Raw genomic sequence first — 17,854 nt, forward strand, 5'->3', positions numbered from 1 at the left:
TCTTCTTCTTTAGGCTGAATCTGTTTTACTGTTGGCTTCTGGTTGGTATCTCATTAATAATTAATTAGAATTGGGTGGCAAAGGTATAGTAAGCAAGTGGTGTGAATACCTGATATCTCAATATCTAAGAAAATGTCACATATACAAAAAAAAGGAGGCGAGGGGGGGACTCCAACAGAAAGGAGACCCTCAAAGCAAGAAACAGAATTTAGAACAGAAATATTGAAGATGTTTGCAGAAATAAAACAAAGCGAGAAAAATTTAGAGACGAAATTAGAACAGGTAGATAATAAAATCGGGAAGATGGACAAAAAGATTGAGGAGACAGTTAGTGAACTGAAGGGACAGATCAAAGAGGTTTCAAAGAGAGTGGATGAAGGATTTAAGAAATCAAAGCAGGAAATGAAAGAGTTGAAACGGGAAGAAGAGAAGATGAAAAATGAGATTGCAGACTTAATTAAAACACAGGAAGAAATGAAAGACTCTATTGCAATGAATGAACTAAAACAGAGAGAAGTGAATTTAAGATTGAGACACATACCGGAAATACAAAACGAAAATATAAAAGAAAGATTGACAAAGGAAATTGCGCAGTGGATGGACTTACCGGAGGAAGAAGTTGCAAAGAGAATACAAAATGCATTTAGAATGAAAATCAAAACAAATAAGTTAAAGAAATTCCCGGGTGATTGTTTAATAATCTTTAAAGATAGAGAAATGAGAAATTTGGTACTCCAAAGGAATAGAGAGAGAAGATTATACATAGACGGGAATTACATAATTTTATTCAAAGACATACCGATAAGACTGTTGAAACGAAGAGAAGCTTACAAACCGCTGGTGCAATTACTTAAGAAAAACAAGATCGACTTGAAGGAATTTCGTTCTTCTATAAAGGTGTAAAAAGAAGACTAGTAAGTCCGGAGGAAATAGGAAAATTTACAAGAAGATATAAAGAACTACAACAAGGAGAAGAAGAGGTAAAAGGAGCAGAAGGAGGAGCAAGAAGGAAGGAAGACTCTACATCAGAAGGAGAAGAAGAATTGACCGGGAGAGAATCAGAAGAAGAGGAGGAAGAGGAAGAAGGAGAAAGGACAGAAAAACTTTAAAGTAAACTCAAATCCAAACAGCTAAAAGAATGACGCTAAAACTATGGAACTGGAACATCAATGGAATGAACGATAAGAAGAAACGGAACGGAATTGAACATATCTTGAAAAAGAAAAAGTTGGACATCATATGCTTGCAAGAAACGCACGTGGCAAGAAAGCATAGGAAAATTCTGATCAATAAAAGATTAGGGAACGAATTTATATCCTCGGATAAAGAGAAAAAAAGAGGCGTTGTTCTATATATTCAAAACAAAATCGAATCACACCAATTATTTAAAGATGAAGAAGGGAGAATCATTGCGGTCCAAATTAATTGGCAAGGGGAAAAATTAATAATTGTTGGGATCTACGCACCAAATGGGAACAAGACAGAATTTTTTAGATCGCTCGAAGAGAAGTTATTTGAGTATATGGACCAAAAAATTATACTAATGGGAGATATGAACGGGGTGACTTCAATAGAAATGGACAGATTAAGAAAAACGATGAATAAAGAAGGGAAACTACCCAAAACTTTCTTTACGATGACGAAGAACTGTAACCTGGTAGATATGTGGAGGCTCAGACACCCATTGGAGAAGCAGTTTACCCATCACTCAGAACCAAATCAATCTTTCTCAAGAATAGATCAAATATGGGTCTCGAGCGAGTTAACCCCAAGAATACAAAGAATTGAAATACAAGCGAGGGTGATCTCCGATCACAATCCAATAGTAATGGAGTTAAAAAGTTTGGAAGAACGATCTTTTAGGTGGAGACTAAACGACAATTTATGGAATGACCAAAAGTTTGTTGAAAAAGCACAAAGAAATCTAATTGAATTCTTCATGAATAATATGGATAAAGGGACAAAAATGAGTGTGGTGTGGGACGCGAGTAAGGCAGTGATGAGGGGCCTCTGCATCCAACAGAATGTATGGAAAAGGAATAACAAAGAAAGAGCGACAAAAGAGATTCTGAGACAGATTATGAACAATGAACAAAAGTTGATTAAAAAACCCAACAACGTGAAGATAAAACAGGAAATAAAGATTCTCCAAACCCAATTTGCAATGTTAGTTAATAAAGAGGTTGAATGGAACGTGAAAAGACTAAGACAGATAAACTTCGAGTTCGCCAATAAATCAGGAAAATGGCTCGCCTGGCAGGTTAAGAAAAAAAAAGAACAAAACACAATTCATAAAATTGAGTTGAATGGAGAAGAAACATCAGAACCGAAGGAAATTAGGAGAGCGTTTACGGACTTTTACAAGCAACTATACAGAAATAAAGATAGAAATAACAAAAGAAAAATAGAAAGATACTTGAAAGAAAAAATGGTAAGGAAGATCCCGGTAGATCAAAAAGAACAGCTGAATGCACCAATATGCAAGGAAGAGGTAGAAGAAGTTATAAAAGAGTTAAAAAGAGGGAAAGCACCAGGACCGGACGGATTCACTTGCAGCTACTACAAAGAAATGAAAGACATATTAATGGTTCCGTTGATTAAAGTAATGAACAACATCTTAAAAGAAAAAGATATCCCTGGAACATGGAAAGACGCATTTATTACAATAATACCAAAACAAGATTCGGACCTCACACAAGTCAAGAACTATAGACCCATCTCGTTATTAAATATAGACTATAAGACTTTCGCAGGAATTTTAGCTAAGAGATTAAAAAAGATACTAGTAAAAATTATACATAAAGATCAAGAAGGCTTTCTACCCGGCAGACAAATAAGAAATAATATAAGAAGCATAGTGAACGTTATTGAATATCTATCTGATAGATGCGACAAACCAGCAAGCCTAATATTCGTAGATGCGGAGAAAGCCTTCGATAATGTGGTTTGGGAATTTATGTTGAAGAACTTGGAGCTTATGGAGGTGGGTCAAGACTTTTTTAACGGCATTGAAGCAATATATACGGACCAGAAAGCAAGATTGATAGTAAATAACTCTATCACAGAAGAAATAAAGATATGTAAAGGTACAAGGCAGGGCTGCCCACTTTCGCCTCTACTATTCATTGTAGTTTTGGAAGTCCTTCTAAATGCAATTAGACAAAATAGCCAAATTAAAGGGGTGACATTAGGAGTAAATGAATACAAAATCAAGGCCTTCGCGGATGACGTGGTTTTGACGGTGGAAGAACCTATAGAAAGTATAAAAGAGATATTAGAGGAGATGGAACAATTCGGAAAAATGGCAGGATTTAGGCTGAATAAGAAAAAGACTAAAATGATAGTAAAAAATATGGACGGCGATAAGATCAAATTATTACAACAAAGAACGGAAATTGAGGTTGTGAAAAAGATTAAATACTTAGGAATATGGCTTTCCGATAGGAACATAGATTTATATCAACTTAACTATATCCCAGTATGGAAAGGCATAAAAAGAGATTTAGAGAGTTGGGCCAGAATGAAATTATCATTCTGGGGAAGAATATCGATGGTAAAAATGATGGTTCTTCCTAAGTTGCTATTCCTATTCCAAACTATACCCATAATTAAAGACACAAAAATATTTAAAGAGTGGCAAAAGGCGATTTCAAGATATGTATGGGAAGGGAAGAAGCCCAGGATTAAATTTAAATTACTAACAGACACAAAAGAAAGAGGTGGCTTCGCCCTACCAGACATGAAACTTTACTATGAGGCAGCATGTCTGTGCTGGATTAAAGAATGGGTAAAGTTGGAGAATAAGGAATTATTAGATCTTGAAGGGTTCAACAACAAAGCCGGGTGGCATATGTATTTGTGGAGTGACAAAAAGAAGGCAGATAAAGGATTTATGAATCATATTTTTAGAGGTGCTCTAATAGAGGTATGGAACAGATACAAAAACATATTGGAACCAAAAATCCCGCACTGGTTATCCCCATTAGAAATGATGTCTGTAAAAAAAGTTAATATGAGAGGGAAATGGGGAAACTATGGAGAAATGGTTACTAAGGAAGGAGGGAAGTGGAAATTAAAACCCTATGATCAAGTTAAGGAGTTAACATACGATTGGCTGCATTACTTTCAGATAAACGAAATGTTTAAAAAGGAGTTGAAGGAAAGAAATTACGTAGAAAAAGAGTCAACTTACCAAAAAGAGATAATAGATAACGAACATAAAATCCTGTCAAAAATGTATAAAATACTACTGGAGTGGCATATGAAGGATGAGGAAGTGAAAGCGGTGATGGTACAATGGGCAAGGGACCTAGGCTATAACATCCAACTAGAGGATTGGGAAAGGTTGTGGAAAGAGAACATTAAATTTACGGCTTGCATTTCACTGAGGGAAAATATGATGAAAATGTTCTACAGATGGTACCTGTCACCTGCCAAATTGGCAAAGATCTATAAGGTGGACAACAAGTGCTGGAAATGTAGACACAAAGAAGGGACTTTCTTCCATCAGTGGTGGGAGTGTAAGAAAGTTAAAAGCTTTTGGGAAGAGATATATAACGAGATGAAAAAGATGCTAAAATATACTTTCGTGAAAAAACCAGAAGCATTTCTATTAGGTATCGTAGGGAAGGATGTCAAAAGAAAGGACTGTAGACTTTTCCAGTACGCGGTGACAGCTGCCAGAATTGTGTTAGCCCAGAAGTGGAAGCAGGAAGGAGTTCCAACGGTGGAAGAGTGGAGAACAAAACTGATAGAATATGCTGAATTGGATAAATTGACAGGGAAAATCAGATATACTAAGGACCAGAAATTTATAAAGGACTGGGAGAAATTTGTGTGTTATTTGGAAAATAATTATGGGGCAAAAATAACGCTAGTGGGATTTAAAGAGGCTTTGTAAAATATCAATAAATATTGTTTAGTAGAGATTATGAGGAAGGATGGATTAACTGGCAATAGGAACAAAAAAGATGGAATGTGTATTAAAAGGTTAACAATGAATGATGTCAGCAACGCTGATGGAAGTCCAAAAGGAAAATGATTTGTTGTACATATGGTTTTATTTTTATTGTTATTTTCTCTTTTTTTTTCCTGTATATGATATTTTCTTTTTTTCGAAACTCTAATAAAAATTATAAAAAAAAAGAATATATATATTTAAAATGCAGTACAAATTCCACATTCAACACTAGTCAAAATGAGCATGGCTGCTGGTGATAGTAATAATTCCACATTTTAAGTAACGCAATTAAGCAACAATAAATATATAAAAACAAACCACATGAGTACATAAATAATATAAACAAAAACCACAAAAAAAATCAAACATGAAGCGTCAAAACGCAACCAAATTACAGGCTATGATTATATAACTTCAAGCTGATTCCAAAAGCAGGTGTGTGTGTGTGTGTGTGTGTGTGTGTGTGTGTGCTGTCTTTGCTCCCAAACTGTTGGAAGATGTTCTCTCTGAATGAGCAATGCTGCCTTTTAGTTCCCTCAGTTAAGGGGACTGTTCATGGAGCTGAATCATGGGAGGGAGGTTCATTGCAGTGACATTAATTAGGCACTCCCTGTTTATCGCAAGTAACTTCTTAATCGTATTCCTAAAGAGACATGGAAGCTCAAGTGTTGTAGCCAGAATTGTCTTCTGCTTCAAAAATGACTGCTAGCCTGTGATGGCCTGGGATTCGGACTCGGATGCTGAACCTGAGGAATCTCAGCCTGCACAGGATTCCCCGCCTCCAGAACCAGCTGAGCCGGGGCTGGGACTTGAGCCTGAAGGGTCCTCACCTGTGCTGGATCCTCAGGTGCGGGCACCAGCTGAGTCTGCTCTGGCTCCTGAGGTGATGGAGGACCCATTGCCTGCAGGTGCTCCACTCTCAGCCCCGTCAGGGGAAGCTGAGGTTGCCTCTGGGTCCGGTCACCCTCCAGCCTCTCCTGAGCTGCAGAGGCTCAGGGCAGAGAGGCGGAGGGAACTATGTTCCCGCAGGAGGAGTGCTCACCTCCAGGCCAGGAGAGGCGAGTCACCTGTGGACCAGGGCCGCCCTATGCCTCAGGGCAGATAAAAGCCAGCCAGCCCCAGTCCCAAGTTGCGGGAGCAACGTTGTAGGTTGCCAGTTCCTCCCTGAACCCTGTCCTGCTTTCCGGGCTGCGCTCCTGACCTCTCCTGACTCCCTGTCCTGCACCCAGCTTCAGCTTTTACGGACTGCCTTCATATTGCATCTTCGACCTCGGACTGGACTCGGACCTCGCCTCTTGGTTAACCCATGGGACCAGCACATAGCCTTCTGTAACAAAATTAGTGGCCCTGATCAGATGATCATATATTGGTCTAATAAGCTGATATATGCACAGGCCTTATAACAGTGTATGCAGCTATTTCCTCCTTTCAGGGCACTTTGTAAGTAAACCCACAATTAGCCATAGTTCCCCGAGTCATCTGAACCGGGAACCTACAGTTATCAGATTCTTAAATCATGGTTTTAATTTGGCTTAAGACTCTGGTTTCTTCTGATGCTGCTAATTATAGGGTGGGATTCAGCTGACAAGAAGTGCTAGTGGAAGCCCACGCAAGGACTTTTGCTTGCACAGTGGGGCTTTTCTGCTCTCCTTCGCATGCACAACATGAAATTGGTTGGGGGGGGATGGCAGAACATCCAGAATGGTGTACGAAGAAGGAGAAGAGGGGTCATTCTGTCCAGCAAGCGGAAATACTTGCATAGACAAACCGATTAAAAAGAACGCAACATTTAATTCCGCCCATAGTTTCCTGGTTTAGACAGAATGGGAAACTATGGCTTGCTTTCACATTTGATTAAGATGCAAAAGGAGGAGAGGTGGAACTGTCCCATGGGCAAAGAGCCAATGTACACTGCAGCTTACTATGCTGAGATAAGGTGATCTGAACATGTTGGTGGCAGAGGGGTTGAGGGTTTCAAAAAAGTGCTGGTTGCAGCCATTTTTTCCTTGAACTTTTCTGCTAGAGTCAGGAGCATTGCTATATGTGCATGTATCAAGAGAGGTGTGGGGGAGCAATGAGTCACATAAGCAGAGTACAATATTGTGGAATATAGACTATGTGCGCCTAATGTGTTGAAATGTTTCATTTTATTTCTGTACGTGCCTTAGCCATGTCAAGCCATTTCCCAGAAAGGGGTGTTACTTTAAAACAAAAAACGAAGACAACCGATGATGTTTATTTTTAGCTCTGCCTTGATGGAATCAGGATGACAGTTGGCTGAACTAAATCTATAGGGATCATAGCTCTGTTTGGATATGATATGAACATCTGGAGAGGGGGCAGCTGGATTGCAGATGCCAAACCTCCACAAACATTTATCAAGTCCGAAAGAGGGCCCCCCCACCTTGTCAAATTGTATGCATGGTGACATCTAGGCAGTATTTCACATTCTTCCTATGATGTTTGACCCTGCAAAAAAGGAGAAAGGTAAGGAGAAAGTTGACAACTGATTTATTTTCTTATTGGCTTGTAAATAAAATGTGCAGCCTGGGTGGAACTGGTGTGTTTGTTTGTCTGTTACCCTTTCGTCCATAGAGAAAAACCCAGTTTCAATGTTATAAGAACACATGGAGAGGGTGAATGGCTTCACTTGTGCCCAATTATGCATTCCCAAGGGGAAGAAATGGAGGCAGTGAGAGATTTTACTTTCCTGGGTTCCATGATCACTGCAGATGGTGACAGCAGTCACGAAATTAAAAGATGCCTGCTTCTTGGGAGAAAAGCAATGACAAACCTAGACAGCATCTTAAAAAGCAGAGACATCACCTTGCCGACAAAGGTACATATGGTTAAAGCTATGGTTTTCCCAGTAGTGATGTATGGAAGTGAGAGCCGGACCATAAAGAAGCCTAAGAATGGATGCTTTTGAATTGTGGTGCTGGAGGAGACTCTTGAGAGTCCCATGGACTGCAAGAAGATCAAACCTATCCATTCTGAAGGAAATCAGCCCTGAGTGCTCACTGGAAGGACAGATCCTGAAGCTGAGGCTCCAATACCTCATGAGAAGAGAAGACTCCCTGGAAAAGACCCTGATGTTGGGAAAGATGGAGGGCACAAGGAGAAGGGGACTAGAGAGGACGAGATGGTTGGACAGTGTTCTCGAAGCTACCAGCATGAATCTGACCAAACTGTGGGAGGCAGTGGAAGTCAGAAGTGCCTGGCGTGCTCTGGTCCATGGGGACATGAAGAGTCAGACACGACTAAACAAAAACAAAAAAAATAAGATCTCAAAGAGTCCCCACACGTACACTGCTGCATTCAGAAGACTCTATGCATGTACGTTGGACTTCCAGCGAGGCAGCATGGCAGCAGCAGCAGAAGAAAAGAGCTCCTGAAGCCAGCCAGAGTAAAAGGCTCTGGTGACCGATTCCCGGACCCCCCAGGACTGCTGCTGCCAGCACTGCCAACGGAGAGGAATTGGGGGTGCCCGGGCATCTATCAAAGGAGCCAAAACACACACCCCCACGACTGAGATTGAGCCGGAAAGGCACCCGACCCCCCCCCAACAGCCGAGAGGAGCTCCAAAACCAGGAGGACAGTGGAGCTAACGCAAAGAGGGAGAAAGAAAGGGAGAGAGAGGAAGAAAAAGAAAGAAAGAAAAAGGAGCCCCAAATTTACCGTTGCTGCCCCCATCTCTGCCGACGGGAAAGCAGAGGAGAGGTAGGTGAGCACGGTGAAGGCTTTGGGGAAGAAAAGGGGGAAAAAACAAAAAAACGCAAGCGGCTGAGCCCTACCAGGAGCTCCAGCGGCAAGGAAAACACAGAGAAGCTGCATAACAAAGGAGATCACAGAAAAGAAAAAACAACCTTCCCCCCCTTTTTTTTAACTCCCCCTTTTTTTTAACCCCTTTCTCCCCCTCCCTCCCTCCCTTTAAAGAATATATATATATACATCTTTCTTATCCCTCCCCCCCATATACCTACTTTTACCATTTTTCTTTTTAAAAGAGGGGCCACTGCTGCTGCAGCCACCCTTTATTTGAATCTTTACTTTTATTTCTATCTTTTCTACTCACTATTTAAAGACACACTTTTCCACACACACATCCTCAATTTAAACCTCATTTTATTTCCACCTCAAACTCCCCTCTTAAGATTTAAAATGGCAGTACCCAGAAAACAGCCCTGAACCATCACAGGCCATTTCCTGGGACTGCCACTTCGCCCCAGACTTTCCACTCTCTTTTACCTACCCTCTTTTACCTATACTTTACTCTTTTTTTAAAAAAAAATAAAATAAAAAGCTCTACCTAAAGACACCCCCCCCTTTTTTTTTTACCTTTAATTCTCATTTTTATCTTTTACCCATACATTTTTGGTTGCTTTTTTGCAGACGGAGAGTGGTGGCGGTGGTCGGGGGGAAGTAGTATTATTATTTTTTAAAAGACAGAGCAGAGCCATACAATTATTCTTCTTTTCTTTCTCTTTTTAAAGCTCTTGTTGGCTTGTTCTTGAGGGGGGAATCTTTCGCCCCCAGCTACGACCACCACTCTCTTTTAAAACAAAAATTTCCTCCATATACCCATTTGGAGAATAAAAAATAATTGTATGGTTTTGTTTGATTTGTTTTTCTTAAGAATAATATTTTCCCCTGGTTATTGTTGTTATTTTTTGTTTGTGGGAAAGTAACTAAAAATGGAGGAAAATTAAACATATACCCTCTAATCTCTTGCATCTCTACCTGCTAACCCCCTTCCCTTTATATGAACTGTCTGTCCATTAGTCTACCCATCTCTGCCTACCTGTCCCCCCCCCCGCCTCGGCGGCACCGCTGAGGCATCTACAGAAGCCCTAGAGAAGTTCTTAAAACACAGGCTAGAAGTGACACAAATGACCACCTAATCCAAACACTCTGAAAAAGCCACCAGCCAACAAAGCCTGATCAGCTCAGCAACCCAACAATACCCAGGAATCACCACTGCCACAACTCCTAACCATCACACGCCCAACCCCAAGAGGATGCCAAGCCAACCTCAAACCAAAACCATCAGGGAGACCGAGATGACACCAACCAGGGAGATGGCAAACAATGCTAAGATGGTAACTCCCCTTCAAGATGATGACCACCCAATAACGAAACGAGATCTGAGGGAAATGGAAGCACGATTAGAAGAAACACTGAAGGCCACAATGGCTCCCATGCAGGTACTAATCAACAATCTAACCTCCAAAGTGGAAGCTCTAGAGAACAAGAACCAAATGCAAGAAAGAATAATAGAACAATACCGGGAGGAGAATGCACGTGTGAACAAGAAACTGGACAAACTGGTAAACCAAATGGAAGCAGAACACAACGAGATGAAAATTAAGCAAGCCGACCTTGAAGACCGCAATAGACGTTGTAACATCCGCTTCCGCAACTTTCCTGAAAAAACAGAGGAGGAAAGCCCAGCAGACCTAATTATACGCTGGCTGAAAAACACAATCCCAAGCCTGAAACTTGAGGCAGATGACTTGGAGAGGGCTCACAGAGCCCTAAAACCTATGCCAAAACCCAGCGCCCCCCCAAGAGACATCATTGTATGCTTCACACGCTACCAAAAGAAGGAAGAGATATGGCACCAACTCAGAAACTCAAGCAACCTTCGATATGGAGAAACCCCCATTCTGGCCCTACAGGACCTATCTCAGGACACCCTAAACCGGAGGAAAAGCCTGCGCCCATGCACCCAGCGTCTCCAACAAGCAGGGATCAAATACCGATGGGGCTTCCCCTTCCGCCTCATTGTAACAACGAACACAACACAACACATGGCTACCAACATACCCGAGGCCCTGCAACTACTAAAGAACCTTGAACTCGACCTCCCGCCAGAATGGAAACCGACAAACCCACCAAGTGACAGCCCCAACCACGAGGAAACAACAGCAAACAACTGGACAACGGTACAGAAGAAAAAGATACAACAGAAGCGGCGCAACAACGCAAACCAATACAGGCAAGCATCATGCTCAGAACCGTCCCGCCGGCCATACGACACAAGAAACCAGACCAAGATCAACCAAACCAACTCATCGCAGATGGACAACCCTACAACAACAACAACCCCAGCCGAAAGAAGCAACCAGGAAAAAACCACAAACTGAAGGACTGGTGATTTCCCCCCCCTTCCCCGCCCAAAACATAGATTTAGTTAACACCATCAACATCCCCCCCAGCCCCGCACCCCCACAGAAATCCCCACCCCAACACCAGTCCAGACGACCTCAACCACATTCCCCATCACCCACACCTTCAACATCCTCATACTCCATACTAAGGAAAAACAACTCCAACCTTAATAACACAATCCACAATCAGGCTAAAATCTGATACCCAACCAGCACTATGGTGGCACCAGAGCGTACCAACACCCACATCCCCACCCCAACACACCAACAATGTTGCTTATAACACTGGCAACATTGCTTATGAACCTTATACCTGACAGCAACACTACAAAGTCACTTCACACTGTCTCGCTGATCACCCCCTATCGCAAACAACAGGGGGGATGGCCTGTCCTTGAACACGGCCTTCCACACCAGCTGAGACCTAGGACCAACTGGCTAAATGCCAGATGGCCTAAAATACCCCAAACAAACACCTATATGACTACATATAGGAAACTCCCTACAACTTACCCCCTACTCTTTAACCCAAATCTCACTCTAATCCTACTAGCCCCCCACCCACCACACCCTAGGTCAGTGCAACCCCACTGGCTCTTTAAACAACACAAAGAGAGAGACACAAGACAACCCGAACGGGTTGGCAGGGAATCGCCCCACATAACAGACAAACAAAATGGCTAACCTAAAAGCAATTACATTAAACGTGAGGGGGCTGGGAAACCCCATCAAAAGAAAACGCATCACCTCATACATAAACACCATGAAACCACACATCACCTTCCTACAAGAAATACACAATCCACCCAAAGGCAGCAAACTCCTGAGCGACCCCCGCTTTAGTCAACAGTGGGTCGCACGAGGCTCAGGGAAAGCCCGTGGTGTAGCCATAATACTCAGTAGGGACCTGAACTTCACTGCCACAACAGTCCTCAAGGACAAAAAAGGCAGATTCATTTTCGCTAAAGGGACACTAGATGGCAAAATCAAACTGACAATCGGCTCCATATATGCCCCAAACACGAAACAACTAGAATTCTTCCAGAAAACACTAAACAAATTCCTCTCCTTCTCTGAAGGGGAAGCAATCCTAGGAGGGGACCTCAATCTAAATATGAAAGGTATATCCCTGAAAGATATCCACCCCACAACCCCATGGGCAACCTTCCTCCGAAGGAAACCCCCAACAACCAGGAACTCTTACAAGTTACTAAAAATGCTAAAAAACAGGGGTCTCTACGACATTTGGGGTGAGCAAAACCCGGGAGACATCAGCCATACATTCCAATCGGGACGCCATGATACAGTGTCCAGACTGGACAGCATTCTACTCACACAGGGTCTGATTCCCTCAGTAGAATCAACAAACATAGGTAACATTAAAATCACAGATCACGCCCCAGTAGAAGTCACTGTTAAAATAGGAGAAGGAACACAAACCACCCCATCATGGTCCTTCAGTCCCATCCTAACTACAAACAAACAAATTAGAGAGAGTCTCACAAAAACCCTCCAAAACTACTTCAAAGAAAACGATGTAAACAATACAACAACCCCCCTCCTATGGGACGCAATGAAAGCGGTCACCAGAGGAGCTTGCATAAAAGAGAAAACATTCCTTAAAAAACAAACCTCCTCAAAAATTAGCAAAATAGAACAAGACATCACAGTCCTCTTATCACGCTACAAACAAACAGGATCTAAAAAACTCCTCAAACTTATAGAACAGAAAAGGAGAGAACTAGACTCCTTAGAAATCAACAAAACAATGATCAACATTCTATACTCTAAACAACGTTTCTATGAATATGGAGGGAAAAACTCCAGATTACTAGCAAATAGATGTAGGAAAAAAGCACTCAAAACAAGAATACACTGCATCACCAAAAAAGACGGCAACATAACATTCTCCCCCAAAGAAATAATTTCAGAATTTGCAGAATTTTACTCCAACCTATACACCTCCCATAACCCACCAGAGAGGGAAATCAAAAAATTTCTAGCAGGACTGACCATGCCTACCCTAACTGATGAGGAAGAGGAATTCATGGATAGCCCTATCACCCCAGAGGAAATAGATGCGGTCCTCAAAAACTTGAAACCACACAAAGCCCCAGGCCCAGACGGCTTCACAGCAGAATTCTATAAGAAATTCAAAGAACCCTTGATGCCCTACATGACCCGCCTATTCAACGACATCATAAAAGGGGGCCCCATCCCCAAAACCTGGACCCACTCCAAAATAGTCTGCATCCCCAAACCACTAAAAGACAGCCTCAAAGTAGAATCATACCGCCCAATCTCATTAATAAACCAAGACTACAAGATATTCATGGGACGCGGGTGGCGCTGTGGGCTAAAGCCTCAGCGCCTAGGGCTTGCCGATCGAAAGGTCGGCGGTTCGAATCCCCGCGGCGGGGTGCGCTCCCGCTGCTCGGTCCCAGCGCCTGCCCACCTAGCAGTTCGAAAGCACCCCCGGGGGCAAGTAGATAAATAGGTACCGCTTACCAGCGGGAAGGTAAACGGCGTTCCGTGTGCGGCTCTGGCTCGCCAGAGCAGCGTTGTCACGCTGGCCACGTGACCCGGAAGTGTCTTCGGACAGCGCTGGCCCCCGGCCAATAGATGTGAGATGGGCGCACAAACCCCAGAGTCTGTCAAGACTGGCCCGTTCGGGCAGGGGTACCTTTACCTTTTTACCTTTACAAGATATTCACATCAATCTTGGCCAACCGCCTAAAAATCTTCCTACACAAGTTAATAGCCCCAGACCAGACTGGCTTTGTCCCTGGCCGCAATATAACAGACCCCATCAGGAAACTACTGAACCTGATCGAACACAGCAAGGCAACCAAACTCCCATTGACAATTATGTCCCTAGACATCCTCAAAGCCTTTGATTGCTTGGAGTGGAAATACATACTAGCAGTACTAACTAACATGAAATTTGGCCCCAACTTCCTACAAATCCTCAAACAAATATACTCCCAAGCCTCAGCAAAATGCAGAACTAACAATATGGATTCTAACACTATAGCTATCCAAAGAGGCACGAAACAAGGATGCCCACTGTCTCCCTTCTTATTTATCCTGGCTCTGGAACCCCTAGCAATCCGCATCCGTGCAGCCACAGACATCAAGGGAGTGGAAATAAAAGGCAGAACCTATAAATTAGGGCTCTTTGCAGATGACCTAATGGTCACAACACCAGACCCCGTAAGCACAGCAACCTCCCTAATCAGAGAACTCAACGCATTTGCAATGGTGTCGGGCCTACAGGTAAATTTCACAAAGTCAGAAGCTATGTGCTTCAATACCCCTCCTCACACCCAAAAAGAACTCACGAAGGTCACCAAAATAAAACTTTGCCACACCAAGTTCAGATACCTAGGGGTACAAATAACCAGAAACCTCAATAAATTGTACCTCCACAACTACAAGCCCCTGTGGCGACAAATTAACAAAGACCTAAAGAGATGGAATAACATGAACCTCACTCTCTCAGACAAAATAGCCATGATCAAAATGATCACACTCCCAAAACTAACCTACCTATTCCAAACCCTCCCAATCTGGATCCCCTCAACCCAACTTCACAGTTGGCAGAGAAAACTACACTCTTTCATCTTCTCACATAAAAAACCAAGAATAAGCCCCAAATACCTGCACCTCCCCACCTCAGAAGGAGGATGGGGAATCCCCAACATAGAAGCATATTACAACGCCAACCAAATACGCCATATAATCCCATATATACTAGAAGATGAGACAAAACAATGGGTACACCTAGAGAAGGACACAATTGAAAACACCTGCACCACAACATACCCACTCCTCCCAAACAAACTAAAGAAAATTCCCACAACACTTAACAGGTACACACAGACCATGCTCAAAGCATGGAAAACACAAATAGGCAAACTATCCCCAACCCCATCCCCACTAATCCCCCTGGCATACCACCCATTATTCCACCATGCAGCACAAAACCTCAAGATAAAAACCTGGCGAACCAAAGGCTTGTATCGCCTAATAGACTTTTATAAAAATAACAAACCCTTGTCAACACAAGAAATACAAGACAAACTAGAAGACACCCAAATGCCCTGGTTAACACAACACCAACTACATGCCCTCTTAAACAACCCAACAGTAAAATCAGCAGCAACTAGGCCCCTGACAACCTTCGAAAACCTCCTTCTAACAACAAAGGGAAACGGTAAAGGGATGGTATCCGCAATATACAAAATACTACTCCAAAATCTCGCAAATCCCCTAGACGCAATCAAAAATCAATGGGAGAATGACATAGGCTATGAGATAAACCCCACTCAATGGACCAGAATGTGGTCTAAACCCCCCTTTAAATCCATATCAACGAAAAGAAAAGAACTCACACTGAAACTCACCTACAGGTGGTACCTAACACCAAGGAAACTAGCGCTAATACACCCAGGAACCTCACCAAAATGCTGGAGAGGGTGCACCTCCACAGGCACATACTTCCACATGTGGTGGGAGTGTCCCAAAATCCAACTGTTCTGGACAACAGCCATACAAGAAATTTGTAAAATAACTAAGCAAGTAATAGACACCACCCCAGAATTGGCCCTACTAAACATCTTCCAAGACAACAATGCCCATTTACACCACAAAGAACTCATAACCCACCTGCTCTCAGCAGCCAGAAACACCATAACCAGACACTGGAGAGACCTGTCAGGAGTAAGCATGGACCAATGGTATCAAATAGTATGGGAAACAGCCCTACTAGAAAAATTAACTAATAAACTGAAACTGACACGGGGACAAACGGAAGAAGATGCCTTCACCCCGGTATGGCTCCCCTTTATCACACACACAGCCCAACAGGACAATGACAATAATCCACCAACAGCATACAAATCAATATGGCTAACCTGATCCAAAACACCCACCCACCTCACTCACACACGAAAACAAAGATCACCACAGCCAATCACAAGCAAACAATCACACCCTAGGCCAATCCCAACCTCTCTCACCACCAAAGGAACACAAGTGAACAACAAAAGCACGCTGACACCAAACTCTACATACATTAAACATAATAGAAACACTGCCACCCAATCCCACCCTTATCCATCTTCCCTCTCTCCACCCCCCCTTTCTTTTTTCTCTCCTTTTTTATTTTTATTTTTATTTTCTTCTCCCCCTAATGCCTCAACAAATGAAACGGATTTGTAAAAATGTTACATGGGGAAAAAATATATATGAGGCACTACACTTCTGTAAAACAAGAAAATCCTTAATAAAATATTAAAAAAAAGAAGACTCTATGCATCAAATTAGGAGGAGCATAACATTTTCTCTCAAGATAGACAGATGCCAGCAACAACATGGAAATGAAAAAGCAAATTAAATAATTAAATCCTGAAGACTTTTTCAACACTGATTTTAAGAAGTGATGTTACCATTGGCCACAAGGTGGCATTGATACATATCTAAAGCCGCCCAAGGAATTGGACACCCTAGCCTGGGATGTGGGATACTCTAGTTTCAGATATTCTATGCCTCTACAACGTCCATGTTGAAGCCCAAAACGAAGGTGTTCTAGACTGTGTGACATGCTACATTCACAGTACGCATTGCCTGCCTGCATGTTCATACAGAGGCACCCCAAACACATCAGCTAGTTAATGAGCAGACCCAGGGAAACTCAAAATGAAGCAGATTTATGCTAATATTACCATCTTGATTATCTCTGTACTATTTATTTCCAGTGTAAAGTGTCGATTTCTGCCTTCTGTAGAGCAGAGAGTGAGAGAACACAGAGGTGCAGAGGGGATGAGGAGGAGACATAACAGATCAAGATGAACTTTGCTGTCACAAACTGACAGGATAACGGGTAGGAGGGCTGGGACTGGGGCACACCGGGGCCAGCAGGGGATAGGGAAGGAAGTATTCACAGGGTGACAGGGGGTGGGGATTAGTGAACAGGAGCCAGAGCAGCCGGACCCATCACCAGAGCCCGAGGGGCCCCTGTCGCCATGAACACGGCAGGCTCTGAAGCGTGGGAAGCAGCAAGAGGGAAGCAAGGACCCACAACCCAACTCTCCAGCTGGCCAGGTGGGGCTCGCTTGCAGTTTTAGGGGTTGGATATAATGGGTTGCATGACAATTACAGTTAGATCAGTGGGGGGAAATTGTCATGATCTAGTCAGTCTCATTGATTTTGAAGAGATTTGAAGGAGCTTATGTCCCATGGATTCCAAAGAGCAGCAAATTGAGAAGCAAGAAGACCAACATTAGCAGTAAACCCCATTATCAGTAAACCCCATTGAACCTAGTAGGACTCATTTTTCAGTAGAAATACATAAGATTGCCCTTTAAATCAACCAACAGCTTGCAAATACCCCAGGCCACCTTAATTTTGGAGACTTTCTTTTTCACGACCTCAAAAGTCTCACTACTCCTGAAAGAGTAGGAATAGTTATTTTCTGCTACAATGACTATTCATATTAGCTAAGGTCTCTGTAGATGCAACTTCCATCCCTCCCTTGTTCTATCAACTTCTATTTCACTAATAATAATAATAATAATTTTATTATTTATACGCATCTAGTGGGGTTTCCCCAGCCACTCTGGATGGCTTCCAGCACATATAAAAACATAATAAAACGACAAACTTTAAAGCGTTTGATACAAGACTGAAACTGCTGAGGCAGGTATAATGAGGATGGTAATGA

The 17,854-nt window shown here is 42.6% G+C and overlaps 1 protein-coding gene across 1 annotated transcript; it reads left to right on the plus strand.

Moving 5' to 3' along the window:
• Nucleotides 1–8,308: 8,308 nt before the first annotated feature.
• L1TD1 (LINE1 type transposase domain containing 1) lies at nucleotides 8,309–11,702 on the plus strand. The gene is made up of 2 exons (XM_082191498.1): nucleotides 8,309–8,680; nucleotides 9,743–11,702. The coding sequence occupies exon 2, from the start codon at nucleotides 9,979–9,981 to the stop codon at nucleotides 11,104–11,106; it is 1,128 nt and encodes a 375-aa protein (XP_082047624.1). The 5' UTR covers nucleotides 8,309–8,680; nucleotides 9,743–9,978; the 3' UTR covers nucleotides 11,107–11,702.
• The last annotated feature ends 6,152 nt before the right edge of the window (nucleotides 11,703–17,854 follow it).

Source organism: Podarcis vaucheri, assembly GCF_965113315.1.
Source record: "Podarcis vaucheri genome assembly, chromosome: 11".
Lineage (NCBI taxonomy): Eukaryota > Metazoa > Chordata > Lepidosauria > Squamata > Lacertidae > Podarcis > Podarcis vaucheri.